Source organism: Equus caballus, chromosome 4 (assembly GCF_041296265.1).
Source record: "Equus caballus isolate H_3958 breed thoroughbred chromosome 4, TB-T2T, whole genome shotgun sequence".
NCBI lineage: Eukaryota > Metazoa > Chordata > Mammalia > Perissodactyla > Equidae > Equus > Equus caballus.
Window position 1 is genome coordinate 110,095,363 of NC_091687.1, and position 27,397 is coordinate 110,122,759.

The 27,397-nt window shown below is 53.6% G+C and overlaps 1 protein-coding gene across 6 annotated transcripts in view; it reads left to right on the plus strand.

Moving 5' to 3' along the window:
* The window catches only part of DPP6 (dipeptidyl peptidase like 6), a 986,698-nt gene extending 970,777 nt beyond the window's left edge, over window positions 1–15,921 (plus strand). For all 6 annotated transcript variants that reach the window (XM_070265304.1, XM_070265306.1, XM_070265308.1 and 3 more), the window contains 6 exons: window positions 4,732–4,786; window positions 8,818–8,929; window positions 10,812–10,870; window positions 11,766–11,838; window positions 11,939–12,012; window positions 14,035–15,921. In XM_070265304.1, the coding sequence (XP_070121405.1) occupies window positions 4,732–4,786; window positions 8,818–8,929; window positions 10,812–10,870; window positions 11,766–11,838; window positions 11,939–12,012; window positions 14,035–14,181 (520 nt within the window). In that variant the 3' untranslated portion in view covers window positions 14,182–15,921. The remainder of the gene's footprint in view (window positions 1–4,731; window positions 4,787–8,817; window positions 8,930–10,811; window positions 10,871–11,765; window positions 11,839–11,938; window positions 12,013–14,034) is intronic.
* Window positions 15,922–27,397: the final 11,476 nt, after the last annotated feature.

Below are 27,397 nucleotides of genomic sequence, written 5' to 3' on the forward strand. Positions count from 1 at the left end.
GTGCGGCAGGGGGAGAGCCAGCAGACTGCGGTGGCTCGGACTCCATGGAAGGATGGGGACGATGAGAGATTGGGTGAGAAGGGCCTCCAAAGGCAGCGAGGCTCCCAGCGTCTCCACCAGGCTGACCGGGAACCCAGTGGAGGATCATATGCCAGACAGCCAGGGCATGGCTCTAGGGCGCCTGACACGCTCAGGCACTGGCAGGGACAGCTTGGCACATCATGGACACCATGACAGGTCAGAAAATGTGGCCGCCGGTGGCCATCAGCCAACTGCAACCCTCAGGGCAGGTTCTCTTGGAAGGAGAGGTGAGGTGCACCACATGCAAACTCGCCCTCTTGTCCCCACTCCTGAAGTCTCCATACGGTCCCAGAAACACCCCACGCTCACTCGGGACCCTGTGCTGTCGTCTCAGAGGTCGTCTCCTGACCTCCCCTCTGCGTGGTTCTCACCGTCCTCACCAACTCCAGGCTTTTCCTCTGGTTCCAGTCCTTGCTGGGTCTCAGCTCCTTCAGCGACGACTGTCTGGGCCACGTGACGTGCACACATCACGTCCCGCCATGCAGTCAGTGTTGCTGCTGCTTCCTGGGTGTTAGCCCCCCTCCCCCGGTGGACCGCACTTCTTGAGGGCTGGAGCCCTGTCCTGCCTCGTCCTCTCTCTGGGTCCTCTGCAGACCCTGGCGTGGAGCTGCACTCGGGCGTGCCCTGTCAAGAAAGACCCCTGGATTGATTCTGCTTCCGCTCTGTGCTGTGCCTCTGACCACCAGTAATCAGAAGTGCTCCCTACGTATGAAACCAGCTCTCCTTTATCTTGGGGTTCTGCTGTTGACTAGGAAAGAAATCATCGCAAGGGATTTTCTCGGGTGATTAGTGAAAATATAACTATAAGATAATAAAAATATTTGGTATTGGATTAAAAAAAGTATCCTTGGAAGACTCCAGGGTGTTTTACAGATGAGGATCATTACCAGGATTGATGGCTATTAGATCAGGAAGTGAGTCACCGGGAAATTAGTTGAGGAGCTTGCCAAACGCCCAAGGCTGCCTGCAGACTGGGAAGCAGGTCTAAGAACAAAAATCTGAGCTATTTGACAAATTGGAGTGGAGCCTGAGACCCTGGCCCCGTGCCCTTCGCGATGTGTGTGGCTCTCTCCATGCTCGGTTGTCTCGACAAGCTGCTGCTGGACTCCAGCAGATGTGGTCTGGACGTCTGGCCATGGGGCAGAATCCTCATATGACCAGGTTGACTGGTTGCGGAAAGTGCCGGCTGTCCCAGACCATCCCACCAGATGTTCCCAGATGCACATCAGGGATTTGGGTCAGGAGAAGATTCAGGAACTTGGAGAAACGTATTCACTGGTTCAAGATGTGTGGGCATGCCTGCGTGTTCCGTAGCCCATGACCTAGGGTGTGAGTGTGTGTGTGCGTGTGTGTGTATGTGTGCCTGTGTGCATGTGCTTCTGAATCTCAAGCCAGGCAGACGTGTTGAAGTCTCCCAGGCTATCCTATGATACCTGCACAGCGTTTTTAAAAAGCAAGTGTATTACAGTGCTACATTGGTTTCCCAGGGCTGGAACACCAAAATCAAGGTGTGGGCAGGGCCGAGCTCCCTCTGCAAACTGTAAGGGAATCCTTCCTCAGCTCTTCCAGCTTCTGGTGTTTGCTGGCAATCTTTGGCATTCCTCGGCTCGTAGATGTGTTACGCCAACCCTCCATCCTCACATGGCCATCTTCCCCCGTATGTCTGTGTCTCTCTCCTCTTATGAGGACACCAGCCATATTGGACCAGGACCCCACCCTGCTTCATGGTCATCTCGTCCTATAGAATGACATCAGCAATGGACCCTAACTCCAAATACGGTCACACTCGGAGGTTTTGGGGATTAGGACTTGCACATAATTTTCGGAGTTTAACTCATAACAACTGCTTAAATCGACAACAAATCCCCTTGCCCTTCCCACACCGTCCTGCTCATTCGCTCCATATTTCTGAGTACCGTTATTACGTCCTCGTGATTTCTCCCCTAGTGACTTCTGGTAGCATCTGGGGGCTTAGTTCTTCAGTATCACACCCTCCCTGGGTCATGTGCTAAGGAACAATAGATGTATGTCTTCATTTTTATTTATTTATTCCTTCATATATCTAGAAAATGTCTTAAAAATGTCTTTATTCTGGGGCCCGGCCCCGTGGCAGAGTGGTTAAGTTCGCGCGCTCCGCTGCAGGCGGCCCAGTGTTTCGTCAGTTCGAATCCTGGGCGCGGACATGGCACCATTCATTGAGCCACGCTGAGGCAGCGTCCCACATACCACAACTAGAAGGACCCACAACTAAGAATATACAACTATGTACCGGGGGGCTTTGGGGAGAAAAAGGAAAAAAAAAATGTCTTTATTCTATCCCCATGCCTGGTATTATTGTTTATTTAGACATAAAATCTACATAGAAAATAACTTCTGTCTAGAAAGCCTTAGAATCTTCCACCATCCAGTGTTGGTGATGAGAAAAGCTATGTCATCCTGTTTGCTGGTCTTTGTATATGGCCTATTTCTTTCTTCCTTTCAGAAGAAGGACCTCTTTAATCTGCGGAATTCTGCGATTTCAGTGCTTGGTGTGGGCCTTTTCAACCTGGGGAATAATTAATTGTCCTTTGGTCCTGGAAGGTTTTTGATATCGTTTGTTGATAATTTCTCTTTTCTCTGTTCTTTCTTTCTGGAACTTTTATTATGCTGATCTTGGTGCTTCTGAATTTATTCTCCAAGTACCTTTTCTGTCCTATTTTCCAGCCTTTCTGTTGAATGTTTATCTTCAGATGTGACACCTTAAACTAGCTAATCCTCTTTCTTCATGCAAGAGCATGCTATTTTACCTTTATTGATCCAGGTGTTTTGGGCTCTCTCATCTGGAAGATTTCTTAGATTTCTGATGAAATCTTAGATTTCTGCCTCTTTCTTAATAAGAGAGAGGCACTTAACCCGGGTGCCAGTTCTGTGTGTAGAGAGTGACCTGTTGACGTGGGTGTCACCATGGGTGGTCAGGTGATCCAGCTCTTCACTGGAGAGAACCACTAATCTTGATATCGTGGCATATTTTCTCCAGGGATAGGCAGTTTCTGTGGCCTGGCCGGCACATTCCTGATTGCCTGCATCTGGAACGGGCTGAGGAGACATCCTTTAGGATGCAGACTCAACACAATTTGCTTGTTACGGTCCGGAGCTTAACCCCTCACTGAGTCTAGTGCCCTCCCCAACATCTGGAGCCTGTTCCTTTTCTCCCCAGAACTGAGACCTGGGAAGTTTAAGTGCCACGTCTGGAGGTCCCACAGTTCCTTAGTAGCTGAGCAGGAATTGGACACAAGATATCCTGACTCAGTGGCAGTGGAAGCTTCTTGGAAGCAAGGCCAATAAATTAGTCAACATTTGTCCCCAAGACCTAGCACAGAGCCTTACACACATACTCAACAGATGGATGATGAGGAGGATGCCGGAGGAGGAGGAGGTAGTATTTTTTCTTGCTCTCGACTAATATTCTAAAATGAAATCAAACTTAAACCAAGCCCTAAGGTAAACATGCACAAATCATCAATTTTCCACCAGTATTCTGGGGAAACCCATTATACTGAAATAAACAATAACATAATGATGATGAAAAGTCACCTGAATTTTTATAATTGTAAGAAATCAAGGAAATTTCTGCTTACAAGCTGGGGCCCCCACGCCCAAGACTTGCGTCCATTCACTGCTGGCATCAGCAGTCAAAGCGCTGTCCTAACCGTGAAGGACTGGCCATGTCCCGGGACGTGGGGTCTTTGAAGAGTTGGCTCTGGGGGCCTCATACCCAGAGCTCGCACTCCTTTCAGCCTGGGAAGGGCAGTTACTGGTGATGGGGTGGCTCCAGCCAGCCCACACAACCTAGTAAACAGAAACTGGAAAATAACCACCAAGGGTGAGATGGCAGCAGGAGTGCCAGGGCAGTGGGAGGGAAGGGGCCTCTGGCGGCCGTGGGCATAGGGAAAGAGGTGACGTGTGAAGATGCAGAAAGTAGCCAGTCATCAGCCAGCAGGTGGCAGGACTCCTGCTGCTGAATTAGGGCCCCAAACCAGAAAGATTCTTGTCGTTTCATGGGGAAACAAGGGACCCCTGGGGAGGGCGGCGGAGATTCTGGCAAGGATCAGGGGCATCGAGCCAGTCACCTCCAAGGCAGGAAGCACAAGGCAGGGGTGATTCTACCACCAAATAGGTCCAAGACGGGGACACCTTCCCAGGAATCGGGACAAAGGACAGTGCAGGTGGGGTGGGTGCCCAGTGCCCTGCACAGACCCAGAGCGTCTTCTCTCCCTGCTAAGCCCGGAGGCCCCGCCCAGAGTCCGGGGGTGGTTGGGAGTCACATGGTCCAGGTGAGGGGTGATGGCAACAGGAGGACAGGGACCCAGCAGACCTGAAAGTCTCCAGAAGAGCCTTGGCTGCTTTGTATTCATGGTTCTCAGCCAGCAAGCTTGACATCCCTGGTCGTTCTCCAGAGTTACGGCAAGGGCGCCCTGAGATTAATGTGGGCATCCTTCCTATGCACTAAGTAAATAAAAGCCAAAAACAATGATATCAGAATTCCAGTATTTCTTTTGATCTAAATAGGGGCTTTTATGCTTGAAATGGTTGGAAAGCACTGTTCTGGGACACAGAGATGCAAAACACAGCCATGATGTGCGCTGACTCCTCTCTCCTCTGACCTTGCAGGACGATGCTGAAAGAGCAGTACATCGACAAGACGCGTGTGGCCGTGTTTGGGAAGGTGAGCTCGGCTGCTTCTTGTCTGAACACCTCCTGTTCAAGAACACTGAGCTGTCCTGGTTGACTGCGGGTGTCTCTGGTCGGGTGTGCGAACAGTTACTCTCTTAAGAGCGAGAGGTTGGGCACTGAGTGGTTCCAGCAAAGGGAGCCGTCGTCTGCTGGCTCATTTGTCAATGTTTCTTTTACATCATCTGGAAGGAAAGGAAGAAAGAAGCCAGGTCCTATGGGAGCGCTCCGTCAGGTTCCTAATTGCTTTCCTGGCGTAAGCCTGCCCCAGGAAAGAAGGGAGGCAGGCGTCCTTACTTCTGCGTATCTTCTTGTGCAGCAGCCACATTAATTGAGCAGGTTCGCTGAAATGGAAGGGAGGGAGTGGGAGGTCACACTCTGAACTGTCAAGCCAGAGAAGCTTCCAGGGGATGGCCCACATCCGAAGTCTGTAGCCTGGTGCAGTGGTGGCCCGTGGCTGGGAGTCAGGTCTGTGGAGGGCCCCCTAGTATCGCCGGGGCACGTGGTCCCCCATTCTCAGATGGCCTGGACCCTTGGCCTCTTGATCTCAAGAAGGCGAGAGCACAGAGGGATAGACCCGGATCCGTCTTCGGTCTGAGAGGACGGCTCGCAGCAGAGGCCCGTCGGCAGTGCCTCGCAGGGACCTGCCTGCAGGTGGAGGCTTGAACAGGTGATCACAGGAGCACCTCTTACAGCATCGCCTCCGGAACCTCCGAGCCCAGCATTCGATGGGAGCAGTGTGCATTTGAGACGTGGCCCCACCCTGTTGGGTGACCCCAGAAATGGCGTCCTGGAGCCCTCCCACACCCCCTCCGCACTTACTTCCTAGGGGAGGGACTCAGAGCCTGGACACAGGGACCTAGAGGCTCATTCTGTGCTAGGGAGGACCCTGTGAGGGGCTCAGAGCGAGCTGGATGGATTATAAGTGTCACTTGGGGTGACAACACTTATCACCCATCCCCTCCCACATGGGAAAGTTACTGCCCCACAGACTGCTGCCAGCTCAAGGCAGAGCGCCCAGGCCTGGGTCACTCTGTGTCCAGTCTTCACTCCTCTCCAAACACACGTGATGCTATTCCTGAGAGCTTGGCCTCCCTTCTCTGGCTGCATTCCCAAGGCGAGCATCTCAACATAGCCCAACCCCTGGGACCTTTCAAAATTCACTCTGGGGGCCAGCCCCACGGCGTAGTGGTTAAGTCTGGCACACTCCACTTCAGTGGCCTGGGTTTGCAGCTTCGGATCCTGGGCACAGACTTATACCACTCAGCAGCTGTGCTGTGACGGCAACCCACATACAAATTATAGAAGCAAGTTACAGGAAGATTGGCACAAATGTTAGCTCAAGGTGAATCTTCTTCAAGCAAAAAAAGAGGAAGATTGGGAACAGTTGTTATGTATTTGTATGTGGCAACCCACATACAAATTAAGGAAGATTGGCGCAGATGTTAGCTCATGGCCAATCTTCTTCAAACAAAAAAAAGAGGAAGATTGGCAACAGTTGTTAGCTCAGATCCACTCTTACTCAGGGAAAAAAAAAATTCACTCTGGACAAAGAAGATGTAGGAGTCAGCTAATAGCAAACAGGCTTTCCCCAAAGTGATTGATTCAGCGGCATGGGCAGAGAGTGTGCTGGGTGGAAAGGGGAACCTGTACACCTTTCAAGAATGCAGCTCACCTCACTCTGTCACTGGGACAGGAAAAGGGAGTGTGTCCAGTGCTCTTTGCTAGGCACCTTTCCCCATTCATTCTGCCTCAGTGGCCCCCTGCCGCATGCAGTAGTGCCCCTTAGATGGAGGTGTTGTGGACCCATAATTGCATTTCTCCTCGGAGGAAATGAGCTGTTGGTTCTTTTAGCTGATCAGCGTTCTGCAGGCTCTCCCCGTTTCCTTCCTCAGTCTACCTCAGTGAGTCTGGGTACAGCCCGGGTCCTGTGCCCCCTTCATCACGGAGCACAGGACCTCCTGGAGCCGCAGAGGCCCCCTGGAGCTGTGGCTGCTCTACAGGTGTCCTGGGGGACGGGGGAGGGACAGCTGTGGGCTGCGTTCTGCAGGTTCTGGCCTGTAGACTACGGGTAGCCTCTCGCTGAAGCCCTAGTCTAGGCCCTGAGGTTCTCTAGGAAAAATGTGTTCAGTGCTTTTTTTCTTAAAGACTTTATTTTTCAGAGCAGTTTTAGGTTGCCAACAAAATCGAGAGCAAAGTACAGAGAATTCCCCTTTCCCTCCACAGACACAGCCTCCCTCGTTATCAACATCCCTCCCCAGAGGGGTACATTTATTAGTATTGATGAACCTGCCTTGACACATCATTATCACCCAGAGCCCATAGTTTACACGACGGTTCCCTCTTGCTGTTGCACGTTCTATGGGTTTAGACGAATGTATAATGACATGTGTCCATCATTAAGGTATCAAACTGAGTATTTTCACTGCCCTAAAGATGCTCTCTGCCCCGCCTGTTCATCCCTCTGCAGCAACCCCTGGCAACCACTGCTCTTTTTACTGTCTCCACAGTTTTGCCTTTTCCAGAAGGTCTTATAGTTGGAATCATACAGTGTGCAGCCTTTTCAGATTGGCTTCTTCCTCTTAGTGATATGCATTTAGCTTTCTTCCAAGTCGTTTCATGTCTTGAGAGATCATCTGTTTTTAGCGCTAAATAATATTCCATTCTCTGGATGTACCACAGTTTATTTATCCATTCACTGACTGAAAGACATCTTGGTTGATTCCAAGTTTTGACAATCATGAATAAAGCTGCCGTAACCATCCATGTGCGGGTTTTCATGTAGATATAAATTTTCAGCTCCTTGAATAAATACCAAGGAGCGTGATTGCTGGATCGTATGGTAAAAGTATGTTTACTTTTGTAAGAAATCACCAAACTCCCGTCCAAAGAGGCTGCACCCTTTTGCGTTCCCACCAGCAATGAGTCAGCGTTCCTGGTGCTCCACATCCTCGCCAGCATTTGGTGGTGTCAGCCAACACTTTTTTTAAAAACAAACTGCAGAAGGACTTATAAGGACTTGTAGATCCCACTGGCAATAAATATTATTAGCCAGAAACCAAAAGGACTCTTTTATTGCCATTAAGACAAGATATTCCTGTTGTACTGAAGGAAACTATTAGAAAATAATATAACGGAGCAAACATATAGGTGATAAGCGGTTAATCCTACAGTGAGTTTGGCATGGTGTGGGCTCCACAGACTGTCTCCATCACGTCTGTGGGTTCCCACACTCCACACACACATGCTCACACATGCTCACACATGCTCACACGCAGTCCCCATGCCATACCCTTGTTCTCTGGAGCCTTTGCTCCTGGCCCTCCCCACCTTCACTCATCAAAGCATCACATCTGTGTCCCATTCCCTTTGGGTCTTTTGGGGGACTGGAGCACATCTGAATCAAGCAACTTTGAAGGCACCCATGGCAGATAATGATGTAACATTTTACTCTCTCTGAGAGGCCCACATTGAAGTAGGGGTCTTCATGTCAATCCCAAGGAAGGGCAATATAGGAATTTATGGAATTACCCATGGACAGGACACGGGTGCATGTCTGTCTCATGTAACCCCTGAGCTGAGCATCATGGCAGACCAGTACAGGCGCCCTTTGACACTGCTTCCTGGTGGGCCCTCCCTCAGAATCACGTGGAATGATTGGTTTGCCTAGACAAGGAAGGCAGCAAGAAGAGCTGTACAAAAGTGCTGATTTGGAGGGGACTTGATAATAGCCTTACCCTTACATGGCATTTCCTAGTCTACAGTCGCACTTCCACTTCACTATCACGCTTCATCGTCCCACCCCTTGAAACTGAGGCACAAAAGCTGGGAAGACTCACATCACATAACTAGCTGGAAAGGTATCTGCTTTTCATCTTTTTACCCCCTAAAGAGTTTTAAGTTAAAAGTAAAAACAATGTGAAAATGGTTGCTCGAGTGGCTGATCTTATTATGCCTGAGGCTCTTTCCACGACTGCGTTGTTGACGTTGACTCCCACTTTTCTCCCTTCCCTCTCTCTTTCTCAGGATTATGGCGGGTACCTGAGCACTTACATCCTCCCAGCAAAGGGTGAAAACCAAGGTCAGATTTTCACCTGCGGCTCTGCCCTGTCTCCAATAACAGACTTCAAGCTCTACGGTAAGGTCTTGACTAGACGTGTTGGGCCGCAGCAGGGCCCCACTGCCCTCCCCTTCGGCACTGCGTTCCACCCGCCTCCCTCCCCTCAGGCGCCCACAGTTGAGGATAAACTACCACAGTGTTGTGTGGCTAATGGGTGAACCTCATAGAGAGAACCTGGTTTCAAGTCACTTGTTGGATGAAAGTGGTCAATCCACTGATACCTATGAATCACTTCCCCAACACCCAAGACCAGGAGCTAAAACAGCTAGTGGTTCCACTCACAATAGGCGGAGTTGGAAAACCCTCGCCTGCGAGCAGGAGGGACAGAGGTGTGCTGCCGTCCCTGAGGGCTGCCCTTCCTCTTTGCTCCCGGAGCCTGGGCAGGGCCCTGCACTGGGTCTGTGTCTGGGGCGTGGGGGTGTTTGGCGGGCAGAGGTTAGTGAGGAGCATGGCAGCTACTTGGTGAGCACTGGGGGAGATGTGATGGCTCAGCTCTGCTCTGCTCTCTGCCTGCCCTCCTCCCTGGCAGCCCCTGGCCAGCGCCGTTCCTTGGGGAGACTGCCTTTCCCATGGCCAGAAGCCTGAGATGGGGGACGGGGTGTCAGGATGACTTGCTGAAGGGACCAGGCGGAGATCAGGCGTCCCAGCTGTGGGAGCCAGACCTCTGCCCAGGCACAGAGGTGCCTCTATTGTCACTGTTTTGGGGTTCGAGGCTCCCTACCTTCTCCTCCTTCTGGTCAGCCAGCCCCTTTCCTCCGAATGTGCATGGCTTTGTGACATTAACCTCTTATTTAAATGTGCGGAGAGGTCTTTCATGTGGGTCTGAGAACTTGCCCTCAGGCCAGGGCTACAGGGAGGCTGGCTGTTAGCCTGCTACCCGCACTGCACTACGCTCACTAATAAGATGGCAAACCAGGAGCGCTTTTTGTCGCTGGTCTGCGGGAGCCCTGCTCAAAGCCTGTGCTCCCTCTGGTTCAAAGGCACAGGTCCTACTCCCCTGGCTGCACCCTTCCACGTGCCCCATCTCAGTACTACTGGACCCCGGGAAACAACCCAGGGGTCACGGTGGGGTCCAGCAGCCCACTGGTTCCTGCAGCCAAAAGGCTCAAAACAGATGTGCTAGTCTTTACAAAGAGCTCTAATGCGAATTTCAACTTATAATCGTACAAGAGCTCTCCTAATTCAAAATTTTAACAATTAAAATTAATTTTCCAATGGGAATACATGTAGCATATTTCATATTTTTCAAACTCAGTGAGACTTTCATAATTTTTTTAATCATGCTATTTCAAACCTGCCTGATTTGAATGCACACAAACACCAGCATCCCCACGCTTGGCTTTGTCACAGTGCCCAAGAGGGAAAGCCGCCACACTGTCTCTTCCACTTACCTATGGATTCCCTGAAACCTGGGGAAGCTGTTTGGAGCTCTTTGCATCCTGACTTCCCCGACAGGGCAGCCCCCGGGTCCTCATCCAGAACCCGGACCCGGAGCCAGGCTTTGGGATAGAAAGGAAACATGCTTAGACTTGTTAAAAAACTAAGTAAATCCTCATGGAAATGTGCTCTCTTATCATTTGTTCCCTTTTCCTGTATGTCAAAATGAAGTGAGAGGTATCCTGTTTATTTAGGATTCCAATTAAGTAGGTTTTGTGTAATTAAGGTTTTGCTCTCCTGCTACAAACCAACCAGCCACCACACTGGCAATTTATTGGTACGGTACTCTCGGATTCCCCGTGTAAGGACGCAAGAGGTTGAGACAGTTTTTTAAAAACAAACCTCTCCCATGTGCATGTAAGTGCGTCAGCCCTCCACGCCCCAGCCCTGTGCCATGGGCATCCCCAGAGTGCGGGGAGCGCCACACCCCCAGGGTAACCCTCCTCCCTCTGTTTGTGTCCAGCATCTGCATTTTCCGAGAGGTACTTGGGCCTCCACGGACTTGACAACAGAGCATACGAGGTATGTTTGGGCACAAGTGGGGAATCTGATGACCTCTGTCAACCTCTTCTCCAAATTCCCTCTCCCGCCCCTCCAACCCCCAGCCCCACTCTAACCCACCCTCCCTTCCCGGGCCCGCTGTTCTCTCCCTGTCCACTCTAAGGAAACCTTTGGGTCCATCCTTCCACCACACTGTGAACTGAGGGGACTGGGACCTCTCTCGGGTCAGTCTGCTTTCCCATTCTAGAGCTTGAGGGATGGGGAAGAGAGCCGAGAGCATCTTTGGATGGAGGAGTCTGTCCCAGGGCCCCTAGGCATTGGGTGTGGGTGACCGCCGGCTCCCCTGCGCCCAAGGCGGGTTCTACTTCGGGAGAATAAGCTATTGGTGGAGGGACAGCAGACTCTGATACCTCCTGCTAGGTCAGAGCCATTCAGTTGAGTCACTGCAGACGTCACACCTGGGTGCATGAGAGGCCAGGGTTCTGCAGGGCAGGACTGTGGCTTCAGTGTTGAAACTCCCACATGGACAACAGAACTGTCTGACCAGGACGTCACCTCCTAATGGCACCAGGTGAAACGATGGCCCTCTGAGACCACCTGCAGTGGGAGAAACTCTCTTTCTCTTCTCCCATCTTCTCTCCCACCCCTTCCTCTTCCTGAAAGGAGTTCACATAAGGGAGAGCTGAGGCTTCCGGGATGAGCTGTGCATTTCATTGCAGATACCTATAAATCACTTCCCCAACACACAAGACCAGGAGCTAAAACAGCTAGCGGTTCCAATGAAGCATCCCAATTCTCCCAGAACTTTCTGTTTCCAATGCACGGCACCCACCTTCTCAGTCAGATTTCTAGTAACAAGACCTTGCTGCCTGCGGTGAGGCCCGCTGATGCTCTCCCCTTGCCCCTGTGTGTGCAGATGACCAAGGTGGCCCATCGCGTGTCAGCGCTGGAGGAACAGCAGTTTCTGATCATTCACGCAACCGCTGATGGTGAGGACTAAGGATGTCGATTCACTGCATATCTGGTGAAAGCGTCACCATTGATGATGTTATGGGTTTTGACAAACACTTTCCTCTTTTTTTTTAACAGAAAAAATCCATTTCCAGCACACCGCAGAACTCATCACACAACTAATTAAGGGAAAGGCTAATTACAGCTTGCAGGTACAGTATATGCCCATCCACTGGGTTTCGCACTGGGAGAGAGACAGTCCTTTCCATGCAGAAAGCACTGAGTGCAGTCGGTGCGTCCCGTTTCCTCAGCACAGCTGCGGTACAGTTCCGGGAGATGGGCGGGGGCAGGTCAGATCAGACACATTAGCACCGGCTTACTTTTTCTACGAATTAGCGATAGCTCGGTTCTGCACTCAGGCTGTGTTTAAGCCCCTTTGGAGCTCCACCACCACCACCACCCACCCCCGCCTCCACTCCAGGCCGTGAGCAAGGCCACACCAACCAGCACACCACCCTACAGTGAGGTGATGGTGTCCCTGGTGTGTGAAGATGGGGCTCTTGTCCCAGTGCTGGTGAGAGCAGTGTGAGTGGGTCCTGAGCCCCCTCTCACTAGCCTCCCCCGGACAACACCGCACACTGACAAATGCTGGCAGGAGGCTCCAGAATCGTCTGTGGCTGAGCAGCAGTTAAAGAGCGTTCCCCTTTCCAAGAGCCAGACTCACGGCTTCGTCCTATTGGCATCAAGTACGGACCCAACAGCTCAAGGCTGGGCTCCTTCCAGTGGTGCACAATGCTCCTTCTGGAAACTTCCTCCATTTCCTTCCTGACCACTGGTTCCTTCAGTAAAACAGGCATGACCCCGATGGTCATTTCAGGTCCAGAGATAAATGGGAGATTTCCTCAGCCGAGCGCCCTGTCTCCTGGTGCCCTGGCACTGACCGCTGGCCGCCTCTGTCGCCAGCTCCTGGCCTTCCTGCATGCTGTCTTGTGGAGGGTCACCTGTGGCCTGGGCCGGTTGTGCAGAGCTTCCTGCAGGGAGGGAGTTTGGCCCAGGGGTTGATGAATAGGGCAGGAAGGACGGAGTTAATGTCACATTTGAGCTCCCCTCTGAAAATGTTTGGGTCGTAGTAGACGCGATAGCTGCCGCAGCGTTATGAGACACATTGTACACACACGGTGCAGCCGTGGTAGGTGAAACGGCAGCCCTCCGTGCTGATGTGGATTGCTCCGCAAGACAGCGGCTACGTTGGATCAGCCAGGGGCAGCGAAAGGGACCCCGGCGCGCAGGGCCGTGCCTCAGGCACAGCGACGTTTCAACAGACACTCAATGAATTTGTCACAATGATCAACTCCAGATAATGGCACCAAGGGAGGGGACCCAGGAAAGGAGGGGCCATACTTCCTACTCTGTATCCTTTGTCCTGTTTGATGCTTAACGTACACGCACTAGCTCACTTACGTCATTAATAACGCTCTAAGATGAAAGCGAGCACCATCCTCCAATGACGGGAAAGGGAGACAGAGTCCAAAATGCGGGAGGCAGCCTGGTGTCGTGGGGAGGACACGGGCTCCTGGGTGGATTAGACTTCCCTTGAACCCCTGCTGGGATAGGCCCCTTTGTGTGGAAATGGCGCAGTGCCCCTAGGGTACAGGGCGTGTTGTTACGTTTGGTAATGGGGTATCTGGCTGCCATCTTTTTAGGATTCACTATGTTCCAAGCCTCGTTCTAAGTGATTTATAGGTATTATAACATCACTTAATTTCACGAAACTTTATGAGCTAGATTCTCTTATGATGATCATCTCCACTTGGCACAACTGAAAACTGAGGCCCAGGAAAGTCACCTGTCCAGAGCCACACGGGGAGCCAAACCCAGGTGGCCGGGCCACAGGACTCGGTATGGGAACAGGCAGTTTCCCGCTGTCTCTGTGCTCTCGAGCTTGTCTCTGTGCTGCACGTTCGAACAAGCGGATTGAGACAGTGCAGAGTCTGTTGAACGAAGTGCTTTTTAGTTTAGTCAGTCGATTCACTGAGTGCCTGCTGCACCTGGCAAAGCTTCTAGGAGAAAAAGGCACTGACATGAGCACTGAAATGGTTCAGGAAATGCGTTTCCCAGGTTAAGTTCAGGCCTGCGTGGGCCCTGACCATAGTCATCTCCACATCTCAGGTGCATCCCCAGTCCCACTGGGAGGGTGGGCCAGCGTTCTTGACTCCTCTGTGCCTTCCTTGCAGATTTACCCGGATGAAAGCCATTACTTTAACAGCGCCTCCCTCAAACAGCACCTCTACCGCTCCATCATCAACTTCTTTGTGGAATGCTTCAGGATTCAGGACAAACTCCCGACAGCCACAGCAAAAGAGGAGGAGGAGGAGGACTGACCAGGAGCCAGCCCTAAGCACAACGTGGCTCTTCCTAGAACAGCGTACCACTGGGACCCTGCCTCCCTCTCCCGCAGAGGGCTGGGGTGGGGGCACGAAGTGTTATCGTTCCATAGCATGTATGTCTCGGGTCCTGAAGGCAGTTTTGCTTCTGAAACAAGCTCCTTCCCGGGTGGAGATGCGTCATCGCTCACGAGGGCTTCCGAGGAGCCTGGAACCATCACAGCATTGCCGCCCCCTGGCCCCAGAGTGACTGGTGCATCCCACAGCCCCTCCCCAAGGAACGGTATGAAGGACAGACGGCAGTGAAGAAACTGGCCCTGAAATTCCAGCTGTCGAGCAGTAGCATTAAGACCCACCCTCTACCGGAGGGCCGCGTCCACATTAGCAGCATCACATCCAGTCTGATATAACCACGCCATGGGAACAACTATAGCACAATTATTTTAACAGTACTTGTTCATAGATTGGCTTGCTCCTTTCTGTAATTAGGAGATTCCACGTTTAAGGGGCTGTACAAAGTATTACTGTAGCTATGCTAATGGTTAACCTTATGGAATTAATTCGTATTTTTCTATGGTTTTTACCTGACACTGTCTCTGGTCATGGGGTTGTTTTGCTGTGCCGTTTTTCATTTTCCTTTGTTTTGCTTGGTTTTCTTCAGTCAATGTGTAGGCTTTGCTGTTGTTTGAATGAAGAAGCAGATCAGAACTAACTCACCGCTCTCTCCAAGGTCATCTTCAGACTTTGCGGAGACATTTCAAACCCCTGAGGGGAAGAAATATCCATACGATTCACTAAAAAAAATTCACCAATAAACCCTCTCCCACCCAGCCACATCTGGATTTGGCTTAGATTTGCATTGTCCGCTTACATATGTCTTTCGACCCATCCTTTGCCTCCTTGATAAGTTGTCAAGTCTTTTCAGATGACATTTGGTTGAAAAACATAAAAAGACAAAGTGTTGACCTCACCCCCAGGTCTGTCACATGCGCTCGGGTGGCAGGAAGCCGAGTCGCCTCCCAGCTCCTTTCCTGGGGATGGCTCGTGCCCTCCCCGCCGCCCAGGAGCAGCCACGTCGATGCTCTGCACTAGCCCTGTAGGATGCCCTCTGGCCAAGTGTGGAGCGGTGTCCTAGTGTGAATTTCCTTCTGTTGTGTATAAAGACAGGAACCTGCGTCAGGCATCGCCCGCCTTCCCCGCCCAGCGCCCCCACTCCCCTCTGCGTTCCGCATTTCGCTTGCATGCCCGACACTCTGGCTGATCTGCGCTCTCTAGAAGTGCTCGTTTGAAATATATTGATTACCGTCATTTCCTCTGGAGCTTGTTGACAAGCTGAATGTCAGTTCTGATTTCTCCAGCTTCCGGTCCTGCTGGAGGGTCCTTGACATCTTGTCAGCAGAGAAGACACGTCCATGTCTCTTTGATGTTTGGGGTTTGGTTTCACCCACGCGAGCTCTGAACGTCAGTTGTAGTTAGTCTGCTTGGGAGATCTCCATCACGGGATTTTTAGGGTGATCTGTCACTGTTGGTTAGAAGGATCAACGTGCTGACCGGTATGACCGCTCTGAAGGCTGCGTGATCGTGCTTGTGCTGTTTCCGTGGGCTTGGCCAACTGCAGAGCCAGCTAGGGCTGACGGGGGAAGCCTGCTCTGGCCACGATCTGGTAGGAGGGAGGTCAGAATGTGGCATGGTAGCGTTTGTTCATCCATGGAATAAAACATTATTTTACCACTCGGATAGCTCTTTTCTTACTTATCTTCCACCATCTCACCTTAGAGAAAGTGCGAAACTTCAAGAAGTTTGTAAGGTCCTCGTTGGACCCTAAGCAAGACTGTGCGTGTCCTCAAGAGCCTGGGGCGCGGCAGGTAAAACCTGCCTCCGTGGTGGCAGCAGTACTGATAGTAAGAAGGAGCGGACTGACCAAATAAATCAAAGTCCCCCAGTCAGAGAAAAGGGGTCTGAGTTGCATCTTGAAAGCTTTAGGGTGAAGACAGATTTTCCTACGCTAAGAGGAAAAGCGGCTCTCAGCTGAGGCCATAGTGTTGCCCCCAGAACGCTTTAGGAAAGCCTCCATCTGCTGGAAATCCCTTAATTCAGTGGTGGTGGTGTTGTTACTCGATGTCTGGTGTGAATGTAGCAGAGGGATAAAGCAAATAAACCCTTCCAAACCGCCGAGCGGCTTCTGCTGCAAAGAAACCAGATCAGTCCAGGCACGCCAGCCGAATCAGCGGAATCTCGTCACCTGCTTGACCAAGAGTTAAGAGCAGGAGATAAAACAAAAAAAGCCAGAAGCAGCAGGGGCTGTCCCGGCCTGAGGTGCTTATCACCCCGGCGGCGCAGTGTCACCGTGAGCCCTCTCCCGGTTCCACCAGGAGGGAGCTGAGTGCTCCCCCCAGCCTCTCACTGCTGAGGCCACGCCTCCTGGAGGGGGCTGGACACTCGGGTGGGAGTGGACGGGTTACACAAAAGGTGTGTTTCCCACTTTTGAAAACACAGGGTATAGGGTGACAAGACGAGACCGGCCCTGAGACCAGACACTGGCCTTGCTGGCTGGGAGCACTCCGGCTTCCCCTGAGCTCCCTCCGTCTTCCCCCAAGGGAAGGAGAAGTGGGTCAACTCCAGACAGTCTCGAGGGAAGCCTGTGTGGGCGAGCCGGGGCCCCTGCAGCTGTGTGGCTGGAAACCCGCCCAGAATGCCCCTGTGTGTTGCAGTTGGGGGTGTGTGACACATTTTGAGTTTTATTTCGGTTTTGAATTCGTTTTAAAAAGGTTTTAATAGCATTTCAGCTCCGCAGCTGTGAACTCCTGAGCACCCCTCAGTGCCTTGGAGCCCAGAGCAGGGGCACAGGCCCTACACGTGGGGCCTTCCTCTGTGGCACCTCCTAGGATGCGGGCTGCCACATGCACAGAGGTGCACATGGGGACCTCCATCCCCGCTGGCCTGGAAGCATGCTCCTCCCTCTCCTGCCCCACTCGACAGTCCCAGCATGATGATTTCTCGAAGGACTGACTCTGTTTGAACCCTGGAGTCACAGGAGAGGCCAGGAGGACGTTTCAGAGACTCCCGTGTCCCCTCTGCCAGCACACAGTGTGAGTTCTAGGACAATCACAAGGGGAGAGAAGAGGAAGCCTGGTGAGAGACGGGATGTGCAGAGAACGTCCAGCCTGAATAGAAAGCAGAGCTGGGACCCCACGCTGTGGCACTGCCCAGGGAGCTGCTGCACCTCCGCAGGCAGCTTCCCAAATGGCAGAGGCTTGCATCTGCCAACCTCCCTCGTTTTTGCCCCCACTTCCAACTTGGGACCAACTGGTAGAGTTAAACATGCTCCCTGAACAAGTCACATAGGAGCCCAGCTTCCCCGGCCCACAGCCTCCACCAGGCACTGCCCGGCCTGCCAAGCACAGGGGATGGTGTCCAACCCCCGTGCTCCAGCGACCTCGGAATAAGCAGACTCTGCTTGTTCTCATTCAGGTGGCATGTTAGTCAGCTCCAGCTGCCATAACAAATACCATAGACGGGGCAGCTTGAACAACAGGACTTCGTTTCTCACAGTGCTGGAGGCTGAAGTCCAAGATCAGGTGCTGGCCAATTGGGTTCCTGGTGAGAACCTGCTTCCTGGTTTGCAGACCGCCAGCCTCTCACTATGTCCTCACCCAACGGAGAGAGAGAGCACGAGCGAGCTCCATGTCTCCTCTTCTAAGGGCACTAGTCCCATCAAGGGGGACCCTCCATCATGACCTCATCTAACCCAATCACCTCTCAAAGGCCCATCTCCTAATACCACAGTGGGGGTTAGGGCTTCACCATATGAATTTTGGGGAACATAAACATGTTGGGTGGTCTTTATCTTCACGCTGGCATTCCAGAGAGAAAATAAGTGTTTGAGAAGACTTGCTGAGAGGCAGGTGGGGACCCTGGGTGGAGGGGGAGGGAGGGAGACAGAGGGGACCCAGCCTCGGGGAGACTGCCATACGAGTGGGGCTTCCCAGGGGGTCTGGATGGGCATCTGGTCCTGAGAGGCCCAAGTTCTCTTCAGCAAACCACAAGCTCCGAAACAGCCAGTCACCATCTGATTCTGTCCCTCACCCCACACAGCTAGGGGATCTAAAGAAGGCAAGGGAGTTGGCCAAAATCACACAGGAAGGCAGCCGTAGGCCTGTGTCCCTTCCCCTTGGTTGTGCTGTGTTTTCTTTCATGATACGCTCTGAGGCCCAGGCTCGGGCCTCCTGGGTCTAGCCTGTCCCCACCTCCCCAGCATCTGTGGAGCCAGGCTCGGTGGAAATGGGCAACAAGGTCTAGGCTCTGAGCAGACGACAGATCCACAGGTGCTCTGATTCCTGTTCTGTTCAAGCCTCATAGCTAGGAAATCCATTATTGCATCAGCCTCCCGGCCTCAGATGAAGCGGGGGAAGTTGCATCTTTCTGTTTCCCAGAATGGGATCTGAAATGACCACAAGTATAGGGAATAAAATATGGAATCAGTGGGCCCAAATCATTCACACCCTCTAGGGAGACGGCCTGCATGCTTTGTGCAGGTCAGAATCCACCGCGGCACCTTGTACAACAGACCTGTGAGTCCAGGACAATGAAGTGCAGATGCACGCACAGCCGAGAGGCACCACCCTGATTATATGGCTCGGTCTTAGCCTGTCGTCTCCTCCTGCCCCACAAAACCTGAGCAGCTGTCCCTAAGGCATAGGCTTTGCTCCCAAATATTCAGAATCCTAGATGACTCTTTCTGATTGCAGATACGGGACCTTGGGTGGCAGCATTTCAGACCAGACAGAGAAGGGCCTGTCCTGTTCATGGGGTCCCGCTGTGCAGCTCAGGCTCTGACGAGGCCTCCGGCTGGTCTGGCCACCCCGATCCCTCCCTTCAGCATCCTTTTTGTCTAGATGCCAGGGTCACTCTCTATGGGATGAAAAAGCTGCCAGAACCAACTGTTTCTCAGAGGCGTCCCATCTCCTCTGGGCTGATGTCCAAACCCCCTAAACAGAGCTTCCACCACCTGCAGCTCGGAGCCCCGACTCGGTGTGGCAAACGTCCCTCTGGTTGTTGCTGTGCACAGCCGGTCCTGCCAGGTGGCGCCACGCTCCACACCCTGCACACCCAACACGTGCCCGCAGCCCTGGCACACAGGCGCCTTTACTGATCCCTTCCCGCTTGTAACAGCATTTCCCAACCTCTCCAACACCTCAGGCTGGTTCTCTCTCTTGGGAGTCTGTCCTGTGCCTTGTAGGGCATTTAGCAGCTCACTGCCCTCCATTTACCAGATAACCAGTAACACCTCCCTGGGTCATGACAACCAAAACTGTCTCCAGACATTGTCACATGTCCCTTGGGGGACAAAACCACCCTGGTTGAGAACCAGGCTGACTATGTAGATGCTGCAGCCTGTTCAAGGGCTGCCACAGCCCTGCACCTGCCCAGCCCTGAGGGCGAGTGTCCCCTTGGATCTCCCACCCTGGGCACCTTGCCTCGTCTTCGTCCCAGCCTTACCCACCTGGCCTTCCCTGCTTCGACTCTAGCGGACTTTGAGAGCATCCTGCCCACAGAGCGTTTGTTTTGCTTCATTAAATGCCCATTCACTAGATTTGAAACGCTTTGAGGGCTGTTTCTGCTGGTCGTCCTGCCCTGTGCTGTCCCCTCCCAGGCGGAAGGAGGCCCGACCTCTGTGACAACAGAATACAGCAGAGGCGAGCGTGTGCCTCCCAGGCTAGGCCGAGGAAGGTACTGCAGGGCTGCCTTGTCCCCTGGATCAGACCGCTGGTGCAGGGCAGCAGCAGCCACGCTGCGAGGATGCTCCAACAGCCCCACGGCGAGGCCCTCACGGTGAGGAACTGAGGCCTCTCACCAAGAGCCAGGACACCTCTGCAGCCAGGCGAGGGGGCACCTGGGAGCGAATCCTCCACCCTGTCAGTCCTGCCGACACCTAAGGCCAGAATCAAGCAGCCCGGCCACTCTCAGATTCCCAATCCCTAGAAACTGCGAGGGACGATAGGTGACTATTGTTACTCAAGCCACTAAGTCTGGGGATGATCTGTGACATAGTGTTAGATAACGAACGCAACCTGACCAGCTTCCTTTCTCCAGATTATCCTGGGGCCCACATGGATGCCCCTGCACGGCACCCCCTTTCTGTTAAATATGGAATCAGTTGAGGACACACACGCTCACGCTCACGCTCACTCTGTGCTCCCCGGAGCAGCAGTGGCCTCCTCCCTGTCTGCCTTAGGTGTCACTCCAGTCCTGGGCCTCAAATCCCTGCTCAGTCAGGGAAGGTCAACAAACGGCAGGAAGGGTGATGGCACAAAAATTCACGCAGAGACCGCCCGCTGTCCACTCCAATGCCCATCGCCCCTTCCTTAGAGACGGGACCCCAGGTTTTAGCTGGGCAGTGAACATCCAGAATAAAGACCGTCCCGGGCCTCCTAGCAGGTGGGAGTGTCCACATGACTAACCTCCAGCCACTAGAATGTACATGGAAGTGCCAAGTGGCAGCTCCCACGAAACTTCCTTAAGAGGCCACAGTATGCACCCTGTCTGTCTTCTCCCTCCTCCTCCCCCTTCCCCCAGGTCAAGCAGACTGCTGGGCCCAGGAGGTGGGAGCTCCGTGCTGAGGGTGGCAGAGAACCAGGAACTGCGCAGGGCTCCCGGGTGTGCGGCATGCTCCTCCCGCTCCAAAATCTTCCATCTTGCCTGTCTCGCCTTTTCCGTTCCCTGCAGCCAAGTTTAATGCCAGCTCGCACACCTCACTGTGAGGACTGGCTCGCACAAGGCCAACAGCTCATGCTCAGGGGCCTGGAAACTTCTAACAGCCACGGTAAAACGTTTTTGGAAGAGCCGGTTATTCAGGGAACGAAGCATTTGTATCAGGCAAAAGGCAGGTGGGTGCGTGTGCATTCATTCCAAAAACAGCAAGGGCCACATCAGTAGTAATAATGGTTAGCACACTGAACGCTTGCCCTGTTCCAGGCACTGGGCTAAATTCCACGTGGAGTAACACATATGATCTCCACACAACGAACACGCTAATCTACAACAGCCCCATGACCTGGTCTTCTCGTTGACGTTTTGCAGACAAGGAAACAAAAGGAGCAGAGATGTAGAAACCGCCCAAGTTAAGGAACTAGCAAGTGTGCTGGACTGAAGACCCCCCACCACCACCTCCCTCTCTGACAGGCACTCGAACTGGATCCTAAACCGGAGTTTACCCGTGTCTGGGCTCAGCTGATGAACTGGTGTGACCACCACGCGTTTGAATGTTAGGTTCAGTTGTGGTTTCGGTCTAGGCTGGTTGGTTTGTTCTGGGTGAAAGAGAAGGAGGAGAGGTCTTCTGCCCGGGGCCTGGAGAGAAGGCCAGCAGAGTCTCTAAGTCTATGGGAGGAGATCAACCCGGAGCTGAAGGACTCATTGCCCAGGAGACAGAGGCCGGTGCGGCTCCACGTGGGGAGGCCGAGGGCATCCTCCCAGCTCAGCGGGAATGCCATGTGGCATCAGTCCAGTGACTCCTCCAGGGAACCGGGGCCACCCTGGCAGCCCAGGATCCGCGTTCTGCTGGTCAGTGTCACGGGACTCAGGGCGGTGATGGGCTCTGGGGGGAGGAACTGCCCCCATTGTCTGGGTGGGCAACCAAGCGTCTGCGTTGGGCCCTGTCTCCAGACATGTCCTACGTTAAGATGGCAGTGGGCAAAGTCAGTGACATGTTGGTTATCTCCATCCGCGAGATCCCGTTTTTACCTAAAGGCTGATAAAGCCCAGGAAACTTGAGATCTCTACTGCAGTTGGTTCAAGTGGGTTTCATGGCTGGTACTTTTACGAGTGAGAGGGTACTTTTAAAGTAAATATATTTGGTATATTCATATATAAAGACGCGGCAAATTCATTGACTAGTAAAGAAATGGGCCCACCAATGTGCCCAAATTCTGCTTTTGAACACGTTAAGATTGTTGGAGTTTTAGGGCTCAGATTACATTGGGACATGTATGGCTTCTATGGAACCATTTTTACAGAAATCTTAATATTATCTAGAAGTCAGAATAATCACTCACTGAATGAGATGTTTACCCGCTTGAAGGAAGGAGTCAACCTATTGAGGAGACTTGATGGCCATCCCGGAGGTGAGCTGGTAAACTACCTCTCTAAAAGAAAATTGTTGGAATTGTTGATCTGTCTGTGGGTCTATTTCCATGGTGTAAACACTTCCGGTCGCCAGTTTCAAATGGCCAAACTGACATCCCTGTAAACAGAGTTAGGGAGCGATGTGCAAAACCCCTTCTCGAGTCCCTTCCAGCTGGAAGTGGTGAGCTGTTCTGCAGTGGACTTATTAATTTGGGGCTAACATGGCAAGTCAATGGGATGGGGCTTCTAGGATGGCCGGAAGATGTCAGCATAGGGAAGTTCTGGGCGGTTAACAAAACCACACTCTCCCCCTGGCCGTGGTTTCTTCAGTGACGTTGGGGGATCTTCCACAATTAGAATCTGACTTCTGCCCAGGTGAGGATGGTGTATTCTCCTGTATCCTCTCCTCCTCCCTCTCCCTGCTGCTGCCCAGCTGGGCTGTGAACACCGTCTCCTAAAGGAAAGCAGTGTGAGCAGAGACGGGAATAGCATGGGCTTGCAGGAGGAGGTGTGGTCACTGCACAACCATGGCCTGGAAAACAGGACCACAACCTGTTTTCATACCCTCGGAATCCCAGCCGATGACTCTCTGGCCGCTCAAGGAGCGGGAGGTGCAGGAAGGAAAGAGCACTAGTTTTATCGAGTTCGGGAGGAGGCAGCAGGCCGTCTGGGGAGCACAGTGGAAGTAAAACGCAGTGATTGGGCACTGAGGTCTCCAAGCTCCAGGGTAATAAGCCTCACGCCGCGCGCTGCGCTGGTTCATGCATAATGCATCAGGCTTCATAAATATCACAGCACACCACGGTTGCTGGCATTTCAGCACAAACCCTGCAAAGATTTCCCCAATTATTCAGTCACTGTGCTCAGGGAACTAGTCCAGCGCTGCAAAGGTACATTTTCATAAAGCATCAGTTACGGCAGTCCAGGGCTGAGCTCCTCTGCCTGGAAAGGTAAAGCGGGCCCCCCCACTCAATCTCTCTCCCCCATCCTCTCTCCTGCCCTTCCCAACAGGGGCCACTGGTCAGGCAGAAGTTCTGCACGGAGAGCAGAGGGGGAAGCAAGGGAGCTGAATCCAAGCTAGGAGACCAGCCGAGCGGAATAAGGAGGGTGGGGGCAGGGCAGAGGAGGGAGCCCCCAGGGTTGGGTAGGGGTGCAGGAGTGGAGGGGGGATGTGGGGGCAGAGGGTGAGGTACAGGGGTGGGGGATGGCTCTGCAGGCTGCCGGTCTGGATCTGGGGTGAGCTCTGGCTCCACCGCGCACTGGCTGTGTGGCCCTGGTGCATTGCTTGTCTTTCTGAACTTCCATTGTGTTATCTGTAAAAGTGAGTATGGCAGGTGTACTGGTTGCCTGGGGCTCCAGTGACAAAGCACCACACACTGAGAGGCTTAAACACAAGAAACGTGTGCTCTCCCAGTTCCGGGGGCCAGGAGTCCGGGATCCAGGTGTTGGTGGGGCTGTGCTCCCTCTGAAGGCTCGACAGAAAGATCTGTTCCCACCTCTGCCCGGCGTCTGGTGGTCCCTCAGCTTGTGGCATCAGAACTCCGACCCTCACACGGCCTTCTCCTTGTGTGCATGTCTGTGCCCACATTCCCCCTTTTTATGAGGACACCAGTCCCACTGGACTCTGGCCCACCCTGATGACCGCATCGTCACTTGATCATCTGTAATGATGGAGTAAAGACCTCCAAATAAGGTTCCATCCAGAGGGACTGAGGGTCAGTTAGAACTTCAATGTATCTTTTGGGGCAAGGACACAATTCAACGCGTAAGAGCAGGGCTTCCTGCCGCCGTTAACTGGGGTGTGTGAGAGGACAGAGAAATCGCTGGGGCTGCAAGGTCAGCCATAGGGAAGAGGAGCCCTCACAGTGGGCTGCAGGGGCCTGTGGCTCTGGGATCCGGCCCTGCCCCACTGGCCCTGCCCTGCTTTCCCTGCCCCGATGCGTGAGAGGCAGCACCAGCTGGAAGGGGGGCTGCCCAAGAATAAACGAGGGGGGGTCCTGCTGTGTCCTCCCTGCACCCGGGAAGGGGGCAGCCGGGCACCGCTGACTCTGCAGGCCTCTGCACTCCTGCCCTCGTCTGCCTGCGCTGCAGGCCCGATGCCCAGGGTCAGCTCATGAGTTGGAGCACTGGGACCTGGAGGGACCCCAGCAATGAGCAATCTGGTTACAGAGAGAAACGAAAATAAGGCTCCCCAGATGGGACTGTCGATTGGTTATGACAAAGTGCTCTGTGAACTGTAAACTTCTCCAGGAGGTCACAGGGTCTAAAGCGGCCAGCCCAGGAGCACCGTCTGAGAAGGTGGGAGCGGCTACAGCAGGTTTGGGGAGGGGTGGGGCGGTGGGCTCCGCCAGGAGGGCAGCAGGAGGAGAACGGGTCCACGTCTGGAGCAGGGGTGGGGGCCTGCAATGGCTTGGGGACATCCCGGGTCAGAAGCTGCCTGTGAGGCTGCCGGAGAGGGACCAGCGAGGCCTGGAGGGCAGGGATGGTGGTGGGACTGGAGAGGAAGCAGCAGGCCCGAGACCCGTGAGGAGGAAATAAGTGTCCTCTCTGATGCTGGAGGACAGCCAAAGAGGGAGGGCCCCCAAGTCCTGGCCACTGAGGCCCCAAGTCACTCCCCTGCCCTTCCGTTTGGGTGCTCCCATCCCAAGGCACCACCTGCCTGCCCAAAGCCTGGATGGCATCCCAGCCACCATGGCCCTCAGGTTCTGGAACGTCCCCTCTCCCCACGGTGAAACTCTCCTGTTCTGTCCCCTCGGGCCATGACCGCTGCTCTCCACAGTGGGCACCAGCCAGTCTGGTTCATCTTGGTGCACACGTTCAGGGACTGAAGTCAGCTGGTGAGCACTTCCTACCTTGCATTGCGGCCGTGGAAGGAAGGGCAACTGGAAATAACTGAACGGGCACTGTGAAGGTGAATGTGAGGTGTTAACTTGGCTGGGCCACAGTTCCCAGGTATTTGGTCAAACACCAGTCTAGTGCTTCTGTGGACCCTTTTTTTTTGGATGAGATTAACATTTAAATCCGTGGACTGTGAATAAAGCAGATTGCCCTCCATAATGTGGGTCGGCCTCATCCAATCAGTTGAAGACCTTACAAGAAACAGACAGGCTTCCCTTGAGGAAGAGGAAATTCGGCCTCCAGACGACCTCCGGACTTGAACATCTGTGTGCAGCATAAGATCCATCACAAAGCAAGGGTTGGACCACCTTGGGAGGGGCTATCTTTGCAATTCCGGAAGTCACACTGAGTCAACACAAATGACTAAAACACGTGGGTAGTGTTTCACCCAAGGGGTGGGAAGCGCTGCAGAGGCAGGACAGCCTCTCTGCTCATCTTCTGAATTCTTTTTTAATTTTTTTTCCTTCTTCTTCTCCCCAAAGCCCCCCAGTGCGTAGTTGTACATTCCAGTTGTGAGTGCCTCTGGTTGTACCAGGTGGGACGCCGCCTCAGCATGGCCCGATGAGCGGTGCCATGTCCACGCCCAGGATCCAAATCGGCGAAACCCTGGGCCACCAAAGCAGAGCGTGGGAACCTAACCACTCGGCCACGGGGCCGGCCCCTCATCTTCCGTATTTTTTTTTTTTTTTTTAAAGATTTTATTTTTTCCTTTTTCTCCCCAAAGCCCCCCGGTACATAGTTGTGTATTCTTCGTTGTGGGTCTTTCTAGTTGTGGCATGTGGGACGCTGCCTCAGCGTGGTCTGATGAGCAGTGCCATGTCCGCGCCCAGGATTCGAACCAACGAAACACTGGGCCGCCTGCTGCGGAGCGCGCGAACTTAACCACTCGGCCACGGGGCCGGCCCCGCATCTTCCGTATTTGGAAGGCTGAGAGGGCTGCACAGAGAGCAGGGACGTGCACGTCAGTCGAAAGGACTCACACAGACGTCGGAAGACCTTGCTTACCAGGCCCTGGTGCTCTCAAGGGTTCCTGGCCAGGTCATTAGCTGCCTGCCCGGGTGGGAGACCCAGGCGGAATGAGAAAGCAGACATGTTCAAGTGACCTGCTGAAGTCACGTGCAGGTGATCATGCACGAGGCTGAAGGCAGAGCAGTTCCCCAAGGGGAGATGCCGATGGCCTCAACAGTCCCTGCGTCTCCAGCTTCCCCGGCCGTGGCTCTGTTCCCGGAAGCTGCGCACTCCCCACACCCCCGAGCCCACCCCTCCCCGTGTCCTGCGCGTCTTCAGTCCCTGTGGCTCCCCTATTCCTGGCCTGGGTGCTACTCCCCACCCCACCCTGCCCTCAGCTCACGGTGCTCCAGGAGCCCACATACACAGGTTCCGTCCCTTCCTGGGGGATCTCTGACATCCCAGGCTCTCCCAGTATCCCCCCAGGTGCAGTGGCAGAGGCGCCAGGGACCATCCACGGCCTGCTGTTGGCCACGGGTCAGGGAAAGGCCACAGGGCCGCCCCCACACTCGAGAAGCCAGGTGTGGAGCTGGGCCAGAGGGCCGCCTGTGGGTTCTGTGGTCCTTTCCCACTCTCCCAGGGCCTCATCCTGGGTCCCTTCCTCCCTTGGGCTCCTTCTAGGTGGGTCTGAGCCAGCCTGCCCGCCTCACCATCTTTCCTAGCTTGTAACATTGTAAAAAATTGCCACTTTATTACCCATTTCATAGACCCAACGTTTCTACTGTTTTTCTGGGTTACGGCTGGGAACCCTGGGACACCCCGCACCTGGCGTTTATGAAATGACATGGCGAGGTCCTTCCTGTCCTTCTACTTGTCCTTCCATCACCCCCTCACTGGGTTCCTGCCGCCGGGTCTCCAGCTCCCTTGTGCACCAACCCACAGGGCACCTGCTCTGGCTCCCTGGCGCCTCTCCCAGGGCTCAGGTGGGCCCGTGGGGTGCAGGCCTGGGACAAGGCCGGGCACCGCCCTGCGTGCTCCCGGGGCATCTGCTGGGACCAGAGCAGCAGTGTTGGCTCGGGCCTTGCACTCAACACACTGGCTTTCCCTGGAGATCTTGCCGGGGAGCACTTCTGTCCCTCACCAGAAACAGCAGCAGACCCGCCCCGCTTGCTGTCCTGCCAGGCCGGAGGTGGTGAACCGCGGCCAGAAGTGAGCTCCTGCGAGGCCATCGCTGTGGCCTCCAAAC